Below are 22,826 nucleotides of genomic sequence, written 5' to 3'. Positions count from 1 at the left end.
TCCTTAAATGAATACGTAATCTGAGATTGTAACTAAACTATAATGAAATCGTTCCCCTTAATAAACTTGTGTAGAAAAAAAATAGCTTATAAAGTCAAGCGAAAATTAACAAGACACACATACGCGGATAATATACCTGATTGATAGATGTTCACAGTGTACATTGTGATGGAGTAAGTTGCAGCACTAATCTTTCTGTCAACAGTAAATTCCTGTTCACAGTCCATTCCCTGATTAAAAAAAAAAAAAAAATTTAATTCCACTTTTTTGTGAGCATCGCTGAGCTGAAGAAACCCTTGGTTCAAATGGCCCTCTGATTCAAACTAGACCCACACACTGCAATCTCGTTACATCATCATAATAAAAAAAAAGAAATGTTTAAAATTTCGCAAACGTAAAAACTCCATTTATACCTGCCACAAGGTGTTCCTCTCCCCTCTACGAGTTACATGAACGCGTCCTTTCGGATTATCCCACACGCGTCGTCATATGTCACGTGTCGTTATATACCTACACACTGACGCGCACCTGCAATATCACACCGTGAAAGCTCACAGGAGCGATACAGAGTGGGAACAAAGTGTCGACCACTCATGGATAGGCCAGCGTAAGTCGTGGTTATGGCTGATGGGCCAACTACCGTAGTAAATACACACACACACACAGAGAGAGAACTTAGTAGTGGTATCCTATACATATTAGATCAGGCAATCGATGACTTCCAAGGCGAAGAGTTAGAGATTATAGGTATAAAGTGGAGTAAGATGCTATGTACATATATACATGTAACCATCGACCCTCAATAACGCAGGTGTCTGTTGATGTTTCAGTGAGCGGTAGAACGGTGACGGGCGGAGCGCCTCTGTACGGTAGGCTCGTGGCCGAGGAGCCGCTACCAGGTGCGGTATGCGGAACAGGAAGCAGCGGCGGTACCAGCTCCGGGGTCACGCCGCAGGAGACCCCGGCCGACATTCACGCGATGCAGGCCCGGATACCGCACAGGTTTCGCGATCCCGCGAGCGCGCCCTTGAGGAAACTCAGCGTCGACCTCATCAAGACCTACAAGCACATCAACGAGGTGAGTTTTTTTTCCCCCCCTTCCCTTTTTCAGGTTTTACGTGACGACTTGATAAAGAGCCCCTGAAGCTATTAGGGTGTTTTTTTTTTTTTATGAAGGAATTACCAGCTCCGCTCGAAAAATATTTTTCGGAGATACACATATACTTATGTATGTCTGCACAGCGTACACAGCGTAAAAGAGCCTCGTCACCCACGCTTCTCTCAGCAAAATCATGCCCGAGTGGGCAGTGCAAGCTGTATCGGCAAAGTGAATCGGGTGGGCGGGAAGGCCACCGATTGCGTTTATCTACTGTGTTTTCCTTGGAAATTTTCGTTACGTTATGCTTGGTGTTGTTGATTGTTTTTTTTACAGTCGCTCTTGTGGTATGCGTGGACGTGCTGCGAGTGTGTTTTTTTTTGTTGTATCTACTGTAATTATAGTGAAACAATCACACCTTGGTCAAATTTTAAATATATGAGAAAAATTGGACTCTAATAGCTTGACAAAATTTAAGATTGGCGTAAAGGGACTACTTTGGTTGGTTCGAAGATCCAAGAAAGATGATACTAAGCGTTGGTGTATCAGTCACCTGTGGAGATTCAGTAGAGACACTCACATTCGGTGAAACAGCAAAGAACATTTAAAGTTGTAAAATTACGTTTTAGTAGTGGGTTGTTATTGTTATCTTATTCTTTTGTAATGCACTATACTTTTCTAAATTTCGTACGTACTTATTTATTGTGTCATATGCAGAAATATCCATGCCGCAGCAGCAACGATGCAGGACAAAGTTGTGAGCTGCTGCAGCGCGTTGGAAAACGATGCGTGACATCCAATTGTTGAAACGTTGAAATATGCCTTGGGTTAACCATTTGGACATTATCCAGGCATATTTTGCGAAACGATCTGCAGAAAGTCAAATTTCATTGCTCTGCAAACTCGTTTTGGAAGAGAGAAGCTTCTATTTTTTTTTTCACGCTATTACTGCACTCGCTTTTTTTTAAACATAGATCAGCACCAATTGTTAGTTTGTTTGTTTGTTTGTTTTCGTTAAAGTGCACAAAACTTCCACGTATGAACAAAAACAACTGGTATTTGGATGGAAGTTTGTTGTTTCTACGACACTATCCTGTCGGAAACATTTAACGCTTTAATTTATGTGCTTTTGTTTTGGCAAGTGGAATTTTCAAAGATTCTACTTTGGGAACAGCGAATTTGGCTTGCATTGAATTTTTTTTTTTTTTTTTTTTTTTCGTTTCTGCTACGCAAATAAGTACAATTTTATTTCTTGTATTTTCAAGTATTAACGTTTTTAAAAACCCAAACTCACCCAACAATCAACGAAATCGCCAATACACGACCTATAATCTTATCGACAAAATATAGACTAGATTTTTTTTTTAAACTCAACAATGCTTGTAACACACCTTGCGGACGAATGGATGGCAAATGATGAAACAAAAATTGATACGTCGAGCACATAAAACAAAACGACCAAGAGCCGAAATCCCGGGGATCGTATCACGAGATGCAAATAGTGCATATACGTATCGCAAAGACACGATTGCCGCATGCATATTCAGTGGAATCGTTGTCTCTCGCGCCGTCGTCTTCCCCCCCCCCGTGTTCGCTCCCTGATGGGCGCCCCTCCTCACGAGGCGGTTGAGCGCGTGCGCGAAAGCGGAGGATACACGTTTCCGGTGCTAAATTTATTGAAATTGATGTGTGGGATTTTGAAAAAACCACGGCGGTCCGAAATGTAGGCCACCCAAGTCGCAGAGGAAGAGAGAAGTGGCGTTAAGTGGGTTTTGCATAATATACCGTGTTGCTTCATCGGTGCTGTGGATGCTTTGGAGGTTTTAGGACATGCACGCGTATACCCTATGGAAAGCGTGTGCGTTAACACAGTTGTTTAAGTAGTATTCCACGCTTAGTAACAGCGTGATGCGATTCGTGCAATGGTATTCTTCGTTTCTTACACAATTTTGGTTCGTGATAAGCTACACGCATGCACAAAGCAATAAAAAGTTATGAGGTTGAACTGTTACAACTTTGATAGTGTAAGTTTCACTGGAACCACTTCAGAGAATATTATGGAGTGCAGTAAGTTATGGTTTATCAGATTTCAATCCCCGTAGCTCACAAAACCGTTAATCCTTAAACATATTACCCAAATGACATAAGCTCTTTAAAAAAACTCTGATAGCTTGATGGTTATAATGCGTACTTCTTGCATCTCACGGTAAGCTTGTAACTTTACATTTTTTGGGAGAAAATAACAAACGATGCTTCAGGGATATTTTACTGCCGGCAGTTATTGTGGGTACTTATACATCGGTTGCGGACTATAGCTGCTCCAAGGATTAACGGATTCACGAAAAAACTTGACTTATACGAATATAAACTTTTAAAGCTAGCGTCGGATGGATTTTTGAGGGTTTCAAAAATTAGGTTATGGACGATTTCCTGGTCAGTTTACACAGTAGGATTATATACAAGGATTTTCTTTGTTGCTTAGAGGGTACCAATGGAACCGCTATTTAAAAAATCACGAAATCAGCCCTTTTCAGAACCTCACACTTTTAGGTGAAACTTGAGAATTTACTTTGCAACGTTTTGTGTCTCCATTAATAACTTCCAATCAGGATAAAACGAAAAGACTTTTGTGAGGAATCGTTTCTCGCAAAGTAGGAGTTTTTTACAAACTGGAATTGATTCTAGTTAGTTGATGAATTGAAAAACAAACTGCCATTCTTTGTTATAAATATATTTTTTTGTCAACCCCGCCGAAAGTTCATATTTTCTGTGCCTGTGCAACATAACCTTACAATTTTCAAGTTCAAAAAAGTACAAACCATCAAGCGTGTGTTGCAAAAAAATAGAGTAAGCACCACTGCCATCAAGTAAACTACCACAGTTAGCCACACAAGCGATGATTAGTTTACTTTCTGGCCTAGCCACGTAATAATATGCTACCGTCCATCTGTATGAAATGTAAAGCATGACAGGCAACACGCTGAATCTCTAAATTGTTTATTGTGTTCCGCACTGTTAAATAACTAAAATTTGATGATAAGTGGAAACCAGTTCTTTTACATGGAATAGACAATTTGTTATATACTCAAAGTAATTTTTTCGTTTTAAAGATTATCTCTGGTAGTTTGAGTAAAGTGCCGAATTTGACATTGTCAAACCAATCTCATGTAACCCTCGTACTGTATAGAAAATCATGGACTATAATTCATTGCAACTATCAAATATAACTCTATGATGAGATAGTTTTTTTTCAATTTTAGTAATTTAATGATGTGCAACGTAAGTGAGATGAATAATTTAGAGGTTCATGTCCTGCAATGCTTTCCAACTTTATTTACGTTGCCTTGAGTCATCAAGAGAAATCCATATAAATTTCATTAAGACTGATAACCATTAATGTATACTCTTTTACATTAAATATAGCTACAAACGAACGATCAATTTATTGTAGCCCACTCATTCGAAAACGAACTCGAGACAATAAACAATGACTTTCATCAGAGACGATGGCCATAAAACGTGTCATAATTTTTTTTCTCCCACTAAATAATAATATTTTCGACAGATAAAAGTAAAATGCTCTTGCTCGCAAAATTATCATAACCCATAAAAACCATACAAAAAGCTCGCCTCAACTCGATGGAAAGAGAACAAAAAGTATCCCATTATTTGTATTCGATACTCCGATTTTTGTTGTTGCACTTTGTAGGATTTTTTTCATCTACCAGCTTACACAGTGGCAAAGTTTTTTCTTTCATCGGGATACGCGTGTTTTGCAATGGTAGATTCTTTTTTTTCCTCTCACCAAACAGGTTTCAATATATAAGTAAACGCACAATTTTTACACTAATTAATCTTAGTGAGCGTGTTTCTTTGTCACTGCGCCTTTCTGCGTTTCGTCTGTGTCCCAACTCGTGCGCAAAGAAAAAAAAAAAAAAAAACGAGAAAACTAAGTACACGCACCAACGCAATCTGTATTTCCTGCGTCAACAATTACAAGTCGCACACTTTTCACGCAAACTCGTTCGCTCTGCGCGACGTGTGATTGAGTAGAGCTCAAAGGACGACAAGGAAAAAGGAAATTACTCACGGCACATCCACCGCGGACAAACTTATAATAGTATACATCATACTACGTCCATATAGTATCTCGTTTCCGGTGATGAACACGCGGTGTGGTGGCGACGAGTCGATGGCAAAAAAAAAAGAAAATGGAAAACAGGTTTATTACACGGAGGGACTTGGCTCGCACATTCCTATCTATACATATTATAAGCTGCGACGCATACATACAACACTCGTGTACATGTGTAGGACTATCATAAATACACACTCACACGCACACAAATACGCTAGAGAGAGGGGCCGCTCTCGCTGGAATCCAGCGGATATGCCTTACGTGTCTTGTCTGCAGTTATGCGTCGACTGCAACTACCAGTAGGTCAGCCCTTGCACGGAACATCTCGAGGTATAGACGCATCAGGGAGAGACAGGTCCTCAAAGCCACGGTGCGTGTAGATATTGCCAAGCTTGCGTTCCTCTGCCCTCACAATTTGCAACGAATAATCGTACGATGGTTATTGTAGTATAATGTGAATAAAAAATAATTATTATCAAAGTATCACGGGGAAAATTATTTAGTAAAATTTATTTAACCTAGTTAAGTAAACGCTAGTAAAATTGCTATTGAATACAAATTAATCAAGTTTTTAAACGAGTTTTGCTCAGTCTAGTTGAGTAGATTTTACTGACACTAAAGTTGAGTAAAATTTACGTAAATAGTTGGGTAACCGTTACAATGTAACCATACTTATGTTTGTACATGATGCGTTGTCTGCAGTCAGCGAAGTTTGCATGAGCGTGAAATTTTTATTTAAACGTTCGGAATTCATGATGAACAAAAGTTTTGTAAAAGACATGCTAAGATCATGGAAGCTTGAATTTTCAATGCTAATTTTGAAGGTAAGTGATCCAAGCTTTTTAATCGTAACCTGTGAAAGATAAGAATAAGCATGTTATGTTATAACCTCTGCTAACGTTTGAGAATACTGTACGCTTAGAGACGATAACTTTCAGTGTAGTTGACGATAATGTGCTTAATAATTATAAATCATATTTTTGTATTTACACGTGTAAATCATTTATTTACGTCATTTTAATATGAGCGTAGACCTAGTCATTTCCAATATTTAATTGTTGTCGATAAACATAAATTCATTCTATCGCTATTGCATTTGCAGTGTAACTTACAATGACATTACATATCCGTCCTGGAAGTTATAAAACTCTGAATTTAATTAACGGTACACAGGGTTTATTTTTCTTAGCTTTCGAACGTATAAAAATGCAAAACCCTTGTATGGTATATTGCGACACAAGGCAAAAAAAATTCAACTCAAGCATTTGTAAAAATTCTACTTAAGAAGTTAAGTAAATTTTACTCAAGTCTATGTACAAATCATACTCAACGTAGTTCACTCAACTACATTGAGTAACTATTACTCAGCATTTAGTAGATATTTTACTAAATAATTTTTCCAATGCGTGTTTTTGTGGAGTTATCATCGTGATATCACACCGTGTAGGAATTTCGCAATCGTACTTAAGTCGCGAAAAATGCGCGTCTCCAGAGTATCGATGTCCTAGGAAGGTAAAAAGTTACCGTGAAAAACCGAAAAATTATACTTAGTAACTGGCGTGGGCGTTTAAATTTGACTGTGGTTTCATGGTGAAAATAACCTTGTTTCTTTTCTCCGTGTGCGATGTTATTTACACTTATTTTTATAAATTTCGATCCAATTGAGAGTTAAATACAGTTAGCCGGACAAATACTTGCTGTATGAGGTTACAACTGTAATCTTCGTAAGTTTTCATAAGCATAAGGTAACGATTATCACGAAGTCACCTCCCATTTTTATTATTATCAAAGACTAATCGTTTCTTATGTGTATTTTGCGGTTCGCCAATTTATTCCAAATATTTAGTATAATTTGATATTTGGATTGTCGTGAAAATGAAAATCATTTGTTACTTAAAAAATAATTATTTAAGAAAAAATAAACATTCGATCAAAAATTTAGGGTTCGCACGCGAAGTATGCAAGGGGCGAAGCTTCTTTGTCAAAGAAAAAGACAAGAGCTGATATTTCAGATTTTGGTTCCAATTCAGCGATCCAAATATACGCAGGAAATGACTAATTTAGTTTTTCAGAAAAAACTTTTCAAGGGGGGGGGGGAGTTCATGTATCCATACAAATTAATAAAATAATTTTTATTATCTTTATTGGCTAAGTATTGGTGGTTATAAATATCTCTTGATTGGCTGAGCCATTATTATTGAATGTAACTTTTTTGAAGATTTTTCGTGTGGCTTTTTTTTTTTAATTGTCAACACACACATAATGTTCTTAAAAAATGTAAAGAAAAGTAATTTTTTCAGCGTTATTTAAAAAAATTTCCAGAACCTTTCTAAGATACAAAGAAAAAAATCGTTTTCGCAATGTAATCTTCGTCCTTCAAAATTTGTAAATTAACGGAGAAGTTAACCTCATTGCATCATGATTTTCATACTTTATTTTCGTTGATCCGACAGGTCATCGAGTCAGTAACCTAAAAATTCTAAAATTCCAAAAGCAAAGAAGCATTTATTAACTAAATTGGTTCGACATTTGTCCATCACAGACGATCAAAATAAAAGCGTCCGGTAAAAGTTATAAAACAATCGGGTGCCACCTCGTCCTCTCGAATCTTAACTTTCGATCCTTCTTGTGTGGTCGAATACTCAGAGATGGAGAGAAAAGAAGGAAAAAAACTAATCCACACACCGTACATAAGTCGCGAGACAACGTCCACGCTCGGTTTTCCCCTCGTATATATGCTAAGTGCTTCGCGGTGGTAAAGCGATCGTGTAGATGTGTATGCGGGCACGTACACCCATGTACACAGAGCCCCTTGTTTTCTGCCGCGCGGAAGCTGTACAGATTGATTTTATTGGTTTCCCGTGTACCGCCGCCGGCTTCCGTGGATTCTTCCTGTCGTACTGCGCCCCCGCCCACTCCCCCTCCCATCCGCGCTCGGTAGTATTTTTTTCCTCATCTCGTTCATCCACTGCAGGTTTTCCTCATTTTCTCGATTCACTCCGCTCTCGACGACTCTTCCGCATACATAACCCCTCAGCTCCCCTCGCGTCGCATCTACAATAAGGAATACCTCGGTGGGCGTGCCAATTGCATTCTTTTTCGCTTCCGTCGTGCATTATGTGTCACTTTGGTATATATTGGTCCTCGCGAGGATTTTAGAGGAGAGCTGCGGAAAATCGCGGTGTGGACATCCGGAACGCTTCCGCGCTGCGTCGCCGGTCCGAATTCGCAAGTGTCGTGAGAATTCCAGGGGATTCTCCGTGGTTTGTTTGAGTTTTTTTTGTTTTTTTTTGTTTTTTTTCTTTTTAATGGATTTCGACATTACTCCCCGAGTTTTATGCGCTTTTAGTTAACTTGTACTGCCTGGATGTTCGTAGCTACAGGCAAAATTTTATGATCGATTTTTAAGGTGGCACTGTCGCATATATAGGTTGGCCTACAAAATTTTTTATAAATATTTTACTTCAGATTTATTCAAGTACGAGTACACAAATTCTCAACTTTAAAGTTTCAAGACCTTAGGGTGCCTTGGAGATGAGAAATGATGAAATAGAAATTTTCAATTTTAACGTAACCTCTTATGAGAAATTGTCAAAATTTAGATTTAAAATTGACTTAAAAATTTCAATGAAAACGTGGCCAATGGTGAAAGAGACGCATAAGAACATGCACGTAAAAAATTTTAATCGATTAGGTGGCTGTAGGATATTATTATTATTATTTCATAATCTCGTTTATAATATTTAATGCGTTTTATTTGTTAATCCTGTATTTATCATACCTGTATGTAACTTACAAGGATTGAAATTTTATTTTAAAAATTAAAGTAACAAAGTATAATGAGTAATTAACAAAAAATTAGCCTTACCTACTTAACATATTGTGTGTTTACCCTTTTCCTACTTTGCCAAATAACTAAAATTTTTGAAGATACATAGGGAACTTGAGTACTATTTAAATGTAGAATTACATTTTATTACATTTTTAAATACTAAATACAGTTTACAAAGAATTACTAGTATTCAACAATTGTTCATTTCATACACCTAATTAATAAACCTTACGGTCAAAAACATTATTAAATATTGAAAAAATCACGACAAAAGTAAAGGACTTTTTTCATTATATTTGTACAATATAATCCTTCTTTTATTTTACTTTTCTTAAGGCATATACAGCTTCTTAATGCTTTTCTTTCCTTTAACAAATTAATATAGTGAAAAAATATCTTGCGTAATGAATTGCAAAAAAAAGTATTAATTATAAAACTAAAATTGTTGTGGAACTAGACGTCAAACCTGAAATTGATTTTTCTGACAAACCAATATTCCCAATGGCTTTCCTTATTACATTCTCGGGGCGCTACGTCCATTTTCAAATCTAACTTTCTCATAACCCGGGAACGAGGAGTTTTTGGAGTTCCTAAAGTATTTATCGTCATTATCTGCGTATGACAGCCTCGGGGCAAAATTATCGGTAGAAGGAGGGATAAGGATAAGAAAACACAGAAAAAACATCGCGTTTATTGTAGACAAAGAGCTGAGGCCCAAGGGTAGCCAAAAATCTTAACCAGCCGCCACTCTCACCAGAATTGAAGAACCTTATGATTCGTGGAAATCCGAAATATTTTGTTCATATTTTATTCTGGTGAAAAGTTTTGTTGGCATTTTAGAAGTGCCATATGGTCTATTTCATAAATGACCATCACCCTCGGGCCTCAGCTCTTGGTCTATTGAGAAAATCAGAACTTTGAGAACAAATGAAAACCGAGCTAGATTTTGAATAACTTCTTATCATCCCGAATATAACGCAGTAAAATTTATCCACGCGACAGTTTTAATTACTTTTTTTTTTTGAATCATCAGCTATATAATATGACTATTTAACGATCCTTTTCCTCAATTAAAGTAAAAATTACCGTAGTTTCTATAATAAAAAACACATAGTTAAATTAAAAGAATTTTATTGTGATAAAAAAATTGCCGAAAAATTATTATAACTTATTTTTTTCACGTGCAAGTTATTCATATGTGCAACTTATTCATGTAGACAGGTGAATGGAATGAAGTTACATTACAAATCATTTGAAAATCAAAAATAGAAAAAATAAATGGCTTTTATAAGGATTTAAAAAATGTACTTTTGACGGTTGTCCAACTGTTGTAATCAAAGATAACCATGAATAAATCTGTGCCTTCTAGGTTAGGTGTCTCGAAACATTGGCGTCAGAAAAGATCAATGTTTACGAAAACGTAACCTTACAAGTGCAGGTTTATTTTTTGTTTTCTTTCAATATAAGATAACCAACAAAACTAACTCCACACTGTCATTTTAAACTTCATCCCTCAAAAACACTATTTCCTCTCCCATTCAAAGTCTTTTATTTTTTCATTTTTGTGATTTTCAAGTGGTTGTTTATGTGATTTTTCATTCTCTCCAATCACGTGGTCATCTTAGTACCAAACTCGGCCGCCACACGGTGCTGGACTCACTTAACAATGATAAGCAAAAAACGCGGATGCTGATTGGTGTAGCATCCACAGTATCCCTGTATTATATCCTCCCGTCGTTTACCATAAGCTCGGCCACCACCACTGCTCTGCCTCACACCGCATGCCTGCACGGATGCCGCGCCAAAAACTTTCCACTGACCGTTGCTCGTCCGACCGTCTAGCTGCGTCTTATATCTCGTGCGTATCACGCGTGACTCACCCACAGTTTTATCCCTCCTTCGCTACAGCCGTCATTTGGGCACGTAACAGCTGAAGAGAGGAAGATGGGGAGAGTTGCCGCCCATCTTTTTTTTTTTTCTGACTTCTGTACATCTCGCTCACTATACCCCCTTAGGCAACACAAGAAGAAGCGGAAGCGCTCCTTGCATTTCTTTTTTCATTCCACGCGAATTCCGGCCATCAGCGTGGCTTCTGTGCCTTGATACGCTCTCCGTAAAAGTCCATTTGTGATGCCTCAATCCTCGCATCTTATGAAGCATTAGAACATTGGAAGAAAGCCGGCAACATGAAACAAACACGCCACTATGAATGGGCCCATAGTTTGGGTCGCAATGCATGGGTTGTCTTTCGTTACACGAGCCTTGTGAGTGATCTCGCATTTTCTACTCTCGATCTGTACTCATGTGCAAGATAACGGTTGTCGTGTAAATTGGAATTGATGTGGGAATACTCAAAGGGCAAGTGTGATTTGTCGTGTTGAAATTTGAAGCGAGAGGCGATCACTACGTGTCGAATTCACTCTATGGACGAGTCGCGCACAGGTTTTTGGTAGACTATCTCCATTTGTTATCTTACGTGAAATTCTTACTTATTGGGTAGGTTGTCCTCGCGCTAGCGGGAATGTCAGTTATAAGTACGAGGGTCTAATTGCGTGAGGTTGAGATTGACTTTCACGCAAGAGTACTTAAAACAACGAGATCTGAAGGTTGGGGTGACCATCAATCTTGAACTCGATCGCGTGTGTCGCTCGCACTCAATCAGACCCCGCAGCTGTGTGCACACGAGAGAACATTACGTTGGTACAGCTAAAGTAGATAAAGGTAATGGTCTATAATTTTCACCCTGATGAATTTTTTTTTAAACCATCACTGTCATTTTCATTGTATCGCTGTACGGTAACTTTTCTCACAAGAAATGCTTGATAGTAAACAGCTAGAAATGATTCTTTTTTCAATTTTTTAATAATTTTAAATGGATAATTTATGTATTCATTGAATACTTGCATGCTATTTGAAAGTTTTTACGAGTTTTTATATGTTTGGACGAACTTGACTCGCGTTTCATTTATATCCAAAAGCTTAATTCGATACGGGTAAACAAATAGAATTGGTGAATGATTTATTTCTCGTCTAAAACTGTGACATATTGCAATAATATAATTTTAAAACGAACTTGGAGCAAAAATTTTAGTTACTAAATGCTTGGTAGTAAATTTTACTCTGAAATTTTATGGTAATTATTGGGTCATGTTCACCAAAAAACTACTCTAAAAATTTTAGTAACTGTCATGTGTTTGAACTTAACCGCACTTTGACTGTTAGAATTAACACGCATCACCCAGATATGCCCGTAAAAATCGATCAAGTGGGTGTACATAAAAGGAAAAAGAACTTTATTAAAGAATCTCAAGTTAAATTTTTGTACTCGATATTAAAATAATCCTAACATTGTGGTAATAATTAAAAATGCACAATAATAACCTGGTGTCCCAACATTCCCTCAACTGTTACAGTAAAAACCGAGGTGAAAACCCCTGAACCAATTTTCTCTTTGTATATAGTAACCAGACATGTGAAATCACAGCAGTAAACAAAGATGCATCCATTGATTTATATTACCGATACCATTTCCGGGACGATATTCAATACCCTCTCCGCTTTTATGAAACCAATTATTATCGTGCGTGTAGTCTTTTTCGATGCGGCGCGCGTAGTGTACCTGTATATACTCCTACAAAGAAATAAAGTTAGCTGAGAAAAATAGTGCGATAAGCAGTATCTGGCCTTCCGTACACCGAGCAAATTTTTTTTTTTTTTTTTTTTTAGTAGTGCGTAATGTACATGTGATACTACAATGTGTGTGGACACGACAGTTAGCTGAAGCTTTGCTCCGCCGGTTGATGCGGAATCAAATACATTGCAGGGCCGATGAGACCGGGAAGACATGGATAGCAACACGTGCTTCTAGCATGTACGCACGAAATCGAGCACGAAATTGCAACGTCATTTCAGGAATTCGAAAATAACACGAGTGTATCATGTGCAGAGAATGTTACTGTCTTCGATAAACGCGAGTTGCGTATGTGCATGTTTTGTATAGGTTTACAGTTTGTTTGTTACCACTAAATTCCACGTATCGATGGCTCGAAAAAAGAAAAAAAGCTAGGTTTATTCGGCAAAAGAAAAAAGCTGCTGGTTAGGAGAATTTTCACGTCACAAATTTCGTAATGGTAGTACTACTTTAATTTAGGTAGTAATGTCATACATACATTGATCTAAAAGATTTTTATAAATATTTTACCTATGTTTAATTCAAGTACACAAATACTCGACTGTAAAAATTCAAGACCTTAGGTTGCCTTGGGGATCGGAAATGATGAAAACAAATTATTAATTTTAACATAGTTTCTTATGAGAAATGGTCGAAATTTAGATTTTACTTAAAATTGATTCAAAAATTTTCAATGAAAAAGTAGGCCAATGATAAAAGAGACGCTTCAGAACATGCACGTAAAAAATTTTAATCGATTAGGTGGCTGTACAGAAAGTTAATAATTAATGATCAACAACAGTTCCTGTTAAAGTTATATCTATACGTAGGAGATTTATGACCTTAAAATATCGCATCTGTCTCTTTCTCTCTTACACTCCTCACTCATACGACAGTACTACCTTAAAAACAAAAAAAAATTTAAAGATACTTATTAAGTATATTATACAACTCTCAGGATAATAGTATAAAGAAATGTATGGAAGTGGTGTTGTCCAGTGACAGCATCATAGTTTTCAAGAGGATATTACAAAGCAATAAAAGTATGCTGGTTCATTAATTATTCTGAGAGTAATTTAATGGTCGAAGGGTTTTTGTATTCCTCAAATTTATTAAAAAAATTATTGATTAGGTGCAGTCAGTAGGACTCTGATTTGTCAATAAATTTCATGGACGTTATGTTATTTACGGGTTATCGTAGGTTATGACCATTATTGACCACGTGTTGACAACCCGGATGGACAGGTCAAGGTTCCACGAACTGTTCAGTGGGAAAAAAAATTAGGTGAGTGGTACACCAAATTATTTTCTAGTGTACGTAATTTCAATGAAGTTTAAGGCCAATCACCACGATTTAATGGTTGCCCATTAACGCCGTCGATGATAAAAAGAAAGAGAGAGAGTGTAGTGACAGGCTACTGATAACAACTCGAGCCGGTCATGTGGCTCAAAAGTTCTAATGTAAGATCTTCGGTTAGTTGGTTTGTTTGTTTTTTTTTTATTTATTTTTTTTCTAATTATGATCTTATTTTGTCTGCACTCTTTTTTCAAGGACACGACACTGATAAGACATACACGTATATGCTGCTCAAGTATCAAAGTGGACGTGCAGCTGAATTTGGAAATCAAAAAACTCCATCGTTGTATCTCTTTGTTGTTTTGTCTGGTCTTTTCCACTCTTTTTTAAGTTTACACTTGTCGGAATCTCTAAAAATAAAAAAATTAAATTTTGCTCGCAGCACACCCCCTTTTTCATGATTTAATCCATTCTGGATACGCAACGCCCTTTAAGGTCTCTATTTTCATCCTAGGAAAATACTAGCTTGTAAAGATATCAAAGTTAAAAGCCAAAATGAGTCTGCTTCTATCAAATTATGTATATACTAACTAGTGTTAGTCTCCGCTTGCAATAAAGGATGTTTACTCAAAAGTAAGTCAAAAGCACGCGCTTAATCGAGCTTTAATTTTGATACAACTGGTGAATTTTAAAAAGTTGAACCAGATTAAAAGTAACGGCTCATTTTATTAGATTTTATTATTAATTAAATAATGAATTATGAACCTATAATTTCACGCTCGATAAATAATCGCGGTTTTGATCGACATTTTCATCACCCGCAGCTATTCATTCCAAATGCTACTGATTTATTTTCGAGCACAATTTATTTCTCGATTCATTTTACGAAAATTTTCAATGAAACAGTTATCATCCCTGTAATATTTTCGCCGAGTTTTGATACTTTCGATATTATTGTACTTTTTCGCGTATCCATTGTAAAAGTGAAAAAATCTCGCGGGGCATGAACCAAAATAATCATAACAAACTCAAGACAATAATGACGATACCTGTGAAAGAAACATAATTTTAATAATCCTTTCTTTTTTATACACATGGTTGAAATTTTACTTCTACGAGCCATTTACCACTTTTTGCATGTACGCATGGTAGAGGTAGAATCAATCGTTCGGTGCTTCCAATATATTCCACCCACTGGTAGTCCGTCCAAATATTATCGAACGATGATGTATACACATTTTTTGGTCAATCGAATCATGTCTCGTCCGCCCACATGAACCTGTACAATGGAACACCGAACGCCCGCCATTCCAGGAACATTGCGTTAAAAAAATAAAAATTTTGCGGTACACGAAGATGTGTCGAGAGACGACGGCATCAGTCCTTAAAAAAATGGCCTTTCCGTAAAATTATTTCCCTTTCGTACGTACAGTAAGTAAAACTACATCGATGTACCAAAAACACCACACGAGACTGTTACAATATGATGTATATTACACACGGAGCATCTGCCTATGAGAGCACGTCAAACGTCGCGACGGACTAGAGACGTACGGCGCAATCATATCCAAATCGTGAAGGACTCGAATAGCTCCGACATGCATATTATGATGTATAGATACGAGCGAGAGAAGGTCGATAGGTACGTATGGCAGCTAGTGTATACGCATATGTAATATCGGACGAAGATGGAGAGCGCGGTCTGAGAGAGGAGAAATGGAAAAGAAAGAGACGCCGGGCTGACGGTGGTTGTCTTTTTTCCGCGCTCGCGTGCGCTTTCATTCATAACTCCCAGGGCCGAGCTTGTATATGCGCGAGGGGCTTTTCTCTTTTTTTTTTTTTTCGGCGTCGTCGTAGCCTTTTTTTTTTGACCTGTACAGTCGCTCGTTACGCCTAAAGAGACTGCCGCGTACAATTTTTTTCTTTTTACAATTGCAGAAGCTTGCAGCTGATGGTACGTTGAGTATGCAGATGTATCATTTACTTACAGTAGTTAATTCGCTTATTTCCTCTTTGCGCTACTAGTTTTATTTCGTGGGGCCATTTTTTTGTGCGACAGCCGGAAAAATCACGCGATTTGAAGGGGAAATATATATGGCGAACGGGGGGATCTTTAGAGTACCGAAGTGGTTGCAAGATCAATGTAACAAGACTTTTGCGGGTAAATTTTCATCAACTGTCGTTGCGATTTTATGGTGGAAGCACAGGGCCTTGATTGTTATTTGGATCTGATTCAACGGCATTTAATCTACGTGCATATGTTGCATTGGTTTTTTTGAAAAAAAAGATAGTGTTGTAAACTGGTATGGGCATATTTCAGGTGGTTTTTTCGAGTTCTTTCATGACTCCCGAGTGAAGGGGGGATATTAATAACAAATAGATATTTGTTAAAACTGTTTGGATTTCAAACAATTATTTGAAAAAATTTGAAAAAAAATTTTACAACCATTTTCCAAACAAAAAAAATAAACTTGATGGAATGAGGGTGTCATTATAAAAAAAATTACCACCAGAGGGCAGCATTGTACTAGGCTCTGTCCTTGTAAGAACCAAACCGATTCCATTAATAATTTATTGGCTAGTCATCGCTACAAATAAAGTAATTGTTCTTTAAAAAAAAAACATTTTTATTTTTTGAAAACTATATAAATAAACGTAATTTTATTAAAATTTTATAAATTTGTTTCAAAAGTCTTGCATTTTAACTGTCTAATTAAATAATATTAACATTAAATGGAGTATAATTTAATACAGCTTGAAAAATTTATAAAGAGAGTATGTGCAAGTTATTTTTAATGAATTCCACAATATTCTGTGTGTATTATGGATTTATTAGTTACATTTCCAATAACGTATGATATTTTGTCAACTTTTTAAAAATTTTTGTAAAAATATTTTTAGGAGTGTGGAAAATTATTTTTCGGACACTAAAAAATAAGTCTTTGCCGCACACCAAAAGAAAAAAGTTTTCCGCAAAGATTTTTTCATGATCAGTGTGGGCAATGTGATTTGCAGCACTAAAAATACTGTGGAAAACATTAATTTTCCGCACCCTATTACGAAAAGAAATTAGAATGCAATGCCTTTTGTTGGAGATTCTTAAATTTATCGGATAAATTATTCAAAAATGTAGGACATGAATTTTCTTTTCTTTATTTTTTGTTTCTCATGAAAATAAAACGAAAGTGTAATAATAACTCTAATATTTACAAACAAGGGATATTTTTAAATTAAAATTATACATTTCGTATGATTTCATTCCACATAAACTTCAATCAAAAACAGTAGTTTACTAAACTATTGTCAAATTATTTAATTTAAATTATTTCTACAATGTGATCCAAATGAATCATGCAAACCCACCAAAAAATCAAGTGATCTATACTAAACAATTATACGAGGAAAAAAAAGCTTAGTGACAATAAATCTTTTAAGAAAAATATAATAGTACTTTAACCGTAGTTCGACTGTAAGAATTTTTGCATGTAGACAAATTGCTATGGTGATCGTATAGTACGGCGGTATAAAATTACTTTAAATTATTGAAAATCTTCCAGATTATAATTGTTTAAATTTTTTAATGGTTTATTTAAAACTAATATTTCTTTATCCGTGTAAAAAGCTTAAATTTCACACCTTCTTACTATTTTTAAAGATTTTTTCTTCTAAAGACTTTTGTCTCACAAGACGGTTTTTGCACTCATAAATTTAAGTACCACAGTAAAACCATGAAAATATCGACATGTCATCATAAATCAGTCCAAGATATTTGACTCGAACACCATAAGGAAATAATTGAAAACAACGAGATCGATTGCAAGCTAAAAACATGGGCTGAAGATATATGGATTCCAAAAATTACGTGATACGGCATGAATAAAATTTTGAACGTCGAAACGGGGCGCTGCTGCCAGCTGCTCCCAAAAAATCGATGGCGATTATCATATTTTGGTGCTGGTATAATATGTATGCTCTCCTTTGCAAGCAACGGGGCCTCGGAAATGCGGCAGTAATTTTCGTTCTTTTTCGTGTGTTCATGACGAAGTTTCGAAACGCTTTCCAAAATTTCTCGCTGAATAATCAGCTCTACGGAAAAGCAATGAACGTGCACTAATTACCAATTATGATCGCAGAAATTGTTCAAGAGAAAATGGTCTTTTTTCAATAACGTTTGCTTTTCGTTCATATAAATAAAAGTATGCGTTTTTGATATTTAAAAATTTTTAAATTATTTTACGAGCACATTGTAATATTGTAGATTGGAATTTTCAAATATGTGTAATTTCAATAATTTTGAATTATAAAAATGTTATAGATGTCATCTATTTCTCGATGGTGCGTTAAATGTGAATATTATATTTTCTCTACGTTCTTCCAAAGCCAGTATTTATGCGTGTGAGCAATTCACTTTTTAACTAAAAAATAAAATTTTTAGAAAGAACAGTATGATTCACCATCTCTTTGTTGTTTAAATATTTAAAATGCATCTGTCGGCAGCTGAATTATTCTTCATACCGAAAAAGAAAAATATGAAATTATTATCCTTAATATCCTTGATAGCTATTACAACTTACCTCGTTCTTGGAGCTATAGTTATAACAGTCATCTAGCGGGAAGTAAAAGTAAAAATAAAGCCTATTTTTCTACGTATTCATGCTTTAGTTTTGTTATGTTTAATACTAAAAACTTCGGGAAAAAAACAGGCCATTAAATAATTTAAACGAGCTTTTTGAATGCTACGGTGTTAATCGTTAATAACTTCGAGTGTGTAGTTAACTCATATTTATGTACTTCGAGCGGTCCTTTTTGGATTTTTTTTATAATACCTTATTCTAGAACTAAAAATGTCGTATATAATCATAACGAACAGATGAAATATTTGAGGAGTAAAAACTTGAGTAGGTTTTACATGAATGGTATAAATTGCCACCAAAAAGTACATTAACAAACAAAATAATTCATTAATTTTACAAAGACAATTTTTTAATACGTAATCTAACAATAATTAATCATAATATGTACTCGCATGTGTATACGTAATCATACAGCCGCCACATTGTCTGGCGGAAAACTTACTGAGATGAGCTGACGCGGTATAATATAAAAAGTAAATCAAGCAAAAAGTACTGATAATTAAACTTACACCATCAACGAAGCTAGCGTGTTACTACTTACCCCTGTTGTATCTAGTCCCTATAGCAACGTCATGTAAATTAAACATTAAAATTCTGTTGACACAAGTGCATGAATCAGGATGTTCAATTCCAGACATTTTGACGAATTTTTAATTAACAATAATTTTGACTTAATTATTTCCTACCTTTGAATTTCTTAAGTTTTTTTTCCAATAAAAATAATTGGTCCAATTTTGAGTCATTTTATAAAAATAATAATAATAATTAAATGACTAATTAATGTAACGTTTAACATTATGAATTGATGGAATCGATAAAAATAAATAATTGTCCACTACATTAAAATATGCGTGTGTAAATGCTTATCGTAAGGTGATTGGCTCTCACAACAGTCTAATCGTGAACTAACTGCTTTGTGGAATTGACATAAAACAGAAATAGTCGATGACCCAATTTCTGATTCAACTGTATCGAAGTCTGCGATGCGTAATAGGTAATGTTGATGACGAATAAAAAAAAAACAACAACAACAACAACAAATCTGCTCATAATCCAAATTTGTATTAAAAATGATTGAGACATGTGCACGAAAGTAACAATAATCATCGTCATGGTTAGCACGTGTCCTTTTTCCCGCGCGCCCTCTCCCGTGAACAAAATAATACATGCTTGCTTGCACGGTGGTATATACATGTATCCATCATCATCCACACGTGTCCTTTATAAATACAGAGAGCCAAGGCGTGTACAACAGAGAGAATCGCGGAAATTTTCTTCCTGACGGCGCGTCCTTCTCCCCCAAGATTTTTCCAACGACACACAAGGTGGAAGAGGACACGCATCCTCTCCTTTCCGCGTATTATCAAGGATCCCTTCCCCAATGGCGTACATGTATATATAGCACATCACGGCAGCTGCGTATACACACGTATATATATATATACACCATGATGTACCTATTGAGCAGCGGGCCAGCGCACCCCCCCAGTATATAGTCGTAGTCGATGGTTCACCCTCCCCTTTATACCCTCTCCGCTTTTGGCCCGGTGTGTAGGTTTTCCTTCTCCCTCCATCTACTGGTCCGCTCCTTCGCTTTCGCGCTCTACTGCTGCATAGGTATATATGTATAATGTGCTCCATGGCGAACCATATGGGGCCGCGGTGGTCTCTTGACGCTCGCGCATAGCAACAGACACGGCCGACCATATATATATATATATATATTTATACGTATACCTATCCGTCTCCCCGTGGAAGCGCCCCGCGTCCTTTTTTGCCCTCTCTTAGTCACTTTCGTTTGTTGGTCGCTCTCTGGCACGTATACGTATTATTTCTCTTCGCGTGTATTGCGTATAGGCAACATTGTTGCTGCCCCCCTCCCCCTTGTAATAGGACCAAGAGATGCGTGCGCGGGGGTGGAAAGATAAGTAATATAGCAGAGAGAGGGAGGGAGGAAGCCGATCTACGAGTCCGATGTAAGAGCTCTCTTATATATTCTTTTTTTTTTTCTACCTCTCCCCCTTCTATAATTTTTTTTTTTTTTTTTTTTTTCCTTTGTCGTTTCGTTGCGCTTGGCGGACTTTTTTCTGATATTTTCCGGATTACGTTTCACTATTGTTCGGGGGCTAAAAATGTGTAGTGACGAGGCAAGAGCCAGGTTGGGGGAGGGGGTGGGCTCGAGGACGCATTTGCATTTTAGGACCGGAGTGTACATTTTTAAAGGGTGGGTATTGGTTCTGGGCTGGCCGGTTGTTGTTTTTGGGTACCAAGCTGGTGTTGTCGTTTTTTCACTTTGGTGGATTGCGAGTCGCCCAAAATTTTTGGAATTTTCGTCACGATACATCGGGATGAAACAAATTTTTCGTACCATGGCACACATCGGTTGCCAATTGGGGAGTGAAAATCGTTACTCGCTAACGACCGAGCGAATCAAGTGAATTATTTATTCCGCTAATTACGTCCATCGAGCGGAGCAGGTCTCTGTGTGTGTGTGTGTTACACAGAAGTAGCGGTCGTCCCCTCGTTTGCTATTTTGAGGCACGTATAATGGTTATCGTTAGATAACGCGTTGGTATACATTTAGTAAGCTTATACGTACGATACTGCGTATAAACGTTGTATAGTTGTTGGTTTACTGTAGCATCAAAGAGGTACAATTTTAATTTTCAGTATTTACCAAACCACAACTTTCGCGTCGGGCTTGTGTAAGGCATGAAATTGTTACCCGAAACCTTGAGTAATGTTTACGTAAATAAAATGAGTGACGAGCAGTACACGCGATCAAATAGATTTTCGGTAGGTTATATAATTCGATTCATGTACACAATGGCTGCCAACACGTTGGTGAAAAGCCAAGAGTATATTGTGCGGAAATGAGGGAAAAAAAACTCAAAAATCCCATGCGATCGAAGGAAGTTGTCGCAGCAGCGTGTCTGGCAACAGCGTGATTTTCACGTGGTCTCACCCGCCCTGTAATAATATCGATTGTGCTCTCGGGCGCGTCGTCATCGACTTCGGTGTATATAGCAATGGCACACGACGGATTCTGCGCCCTTTCCGATGTTGCTTACTATATATATTTTTTTTTTTTTCGCTCCCTCTCTCTAGTGTTATTGCCGTAATTTTTTTTCTCTCTTTATTGTTGCGTCGAGCCAACGTTCACACGCGTCGTATTCGTCGTCTTCTCTCATTTTCCGACATAGTTTCCGTCTTCGTTTTTACTTATCAAACTGCTATTACGTTGTATATCCAAGTAAAAATTTTTTTTTTGAGCTTCCGCAAAGAAGTTTGTGAAATTAAAAATTGTCGTAACTTACTTTTTATCAACAAACACTTTTTTGTATACGATAAAGTATACGTATTTGTCAACACTATAGATTATACGTATATTAATTTTAGTTGTGCGGTAAAGTACGTTTTACTGCGTATTTAAGTAACAAATATTATTGTTTATCGTTAACCAAATTACATTGCGAAAGATGTCTTCTTTGTTTTAAATATAATTTGTTTTAGTCTACGATTATTGCACCAGAAATTCAAAACTCACTACTGTGTCAAATCAATATTTTTCTTGTGTATATTAAGGGGCTTCGTCCCCTGCGCCCTACATGCCTAAACTCCTTGAATTTATGTTTAACATAACTTTTTTGTCATGTTTTAATGAGAAAAATTAGATTATTAGCTCCATCAGATAAATCTTGATGATTAATTAATCTACAAATAAATACATATTATTTTTCTTACCATTTCTGAATATTTCAATTTTAACTTAACTAGTGGGCTTAGCCCACTTCGCTAGTAACCAAATTAATTATGAAAAAGCGCTCAATTCTTAGATAGCAAAAAAAAAAAAAAAATACTGTGAATCATTTCTAGGCTCAGCCTTTCTATCGCTAGGCAAATATTTAACAAATCGTTGATGTGTTTGATTTAGATTTTATACAGTAATATAGCCATAAATATAAAAATAAAAATAAAAAAGTGGATATAAAAAAAATGTACGATACGCATAAGAATAGCCTCATAGTAATTGTAGGAAACTTTTTTTAGCTCCCCCTTCCACTGATCAACGGGGCTCATAATGTGTTATGAGTATACACAAGCAGCGTGTTCCACAAACTCACCAGCCTACTAAAACATTCATAAAAATTTTCGACTA

At 36.4% G+C, this 22,826-nt stretch overlaps 1 protein-coding gene across 2 annotated transcripts in view; it reads left to right on the top strand.

Moving 5' to 3' along the window:
- mnb (minibrain) overlaps positions 1-22,826 on the top strand; it is a 119,592-nt gene that overhangs the window by 78,196 nt on the left and 18,570 nt on the right. For both annotated transcript variants that reach the window (XM_089591279.1, XM_089591278.1), the window contains exon 3: positions 831-1,078. In XM_089591279.1, coding sequence (XP_089447405.1) covers positions 831-1,078 — 248 coding nt within the window. The remainder of the gene's footprint in view (positions 1-830; positions 1,079-22,826) is intronic.

This window comes from Copidosoma floridanum, unplaced genomic scaffold, assembly GCF_036245765.1.
Source record: "Copidosoma floridanum isolate Cflo_tuat_1 unplaced genomic scaffold, Cflo_Japanese_pri ptg000013l, whole genome shotgun sequence".
NCBI classification, from domain to species: domain Eukaryota; kingdom Metazoa; phylum Arthropoda; class Insecta; order Hymenoptera; family Encyrtidae; genus Copidosoma; species Copidosoma floridanum.
This window is presented reverse-complemented; position numbering and strand designations above follow the sequence as displayed.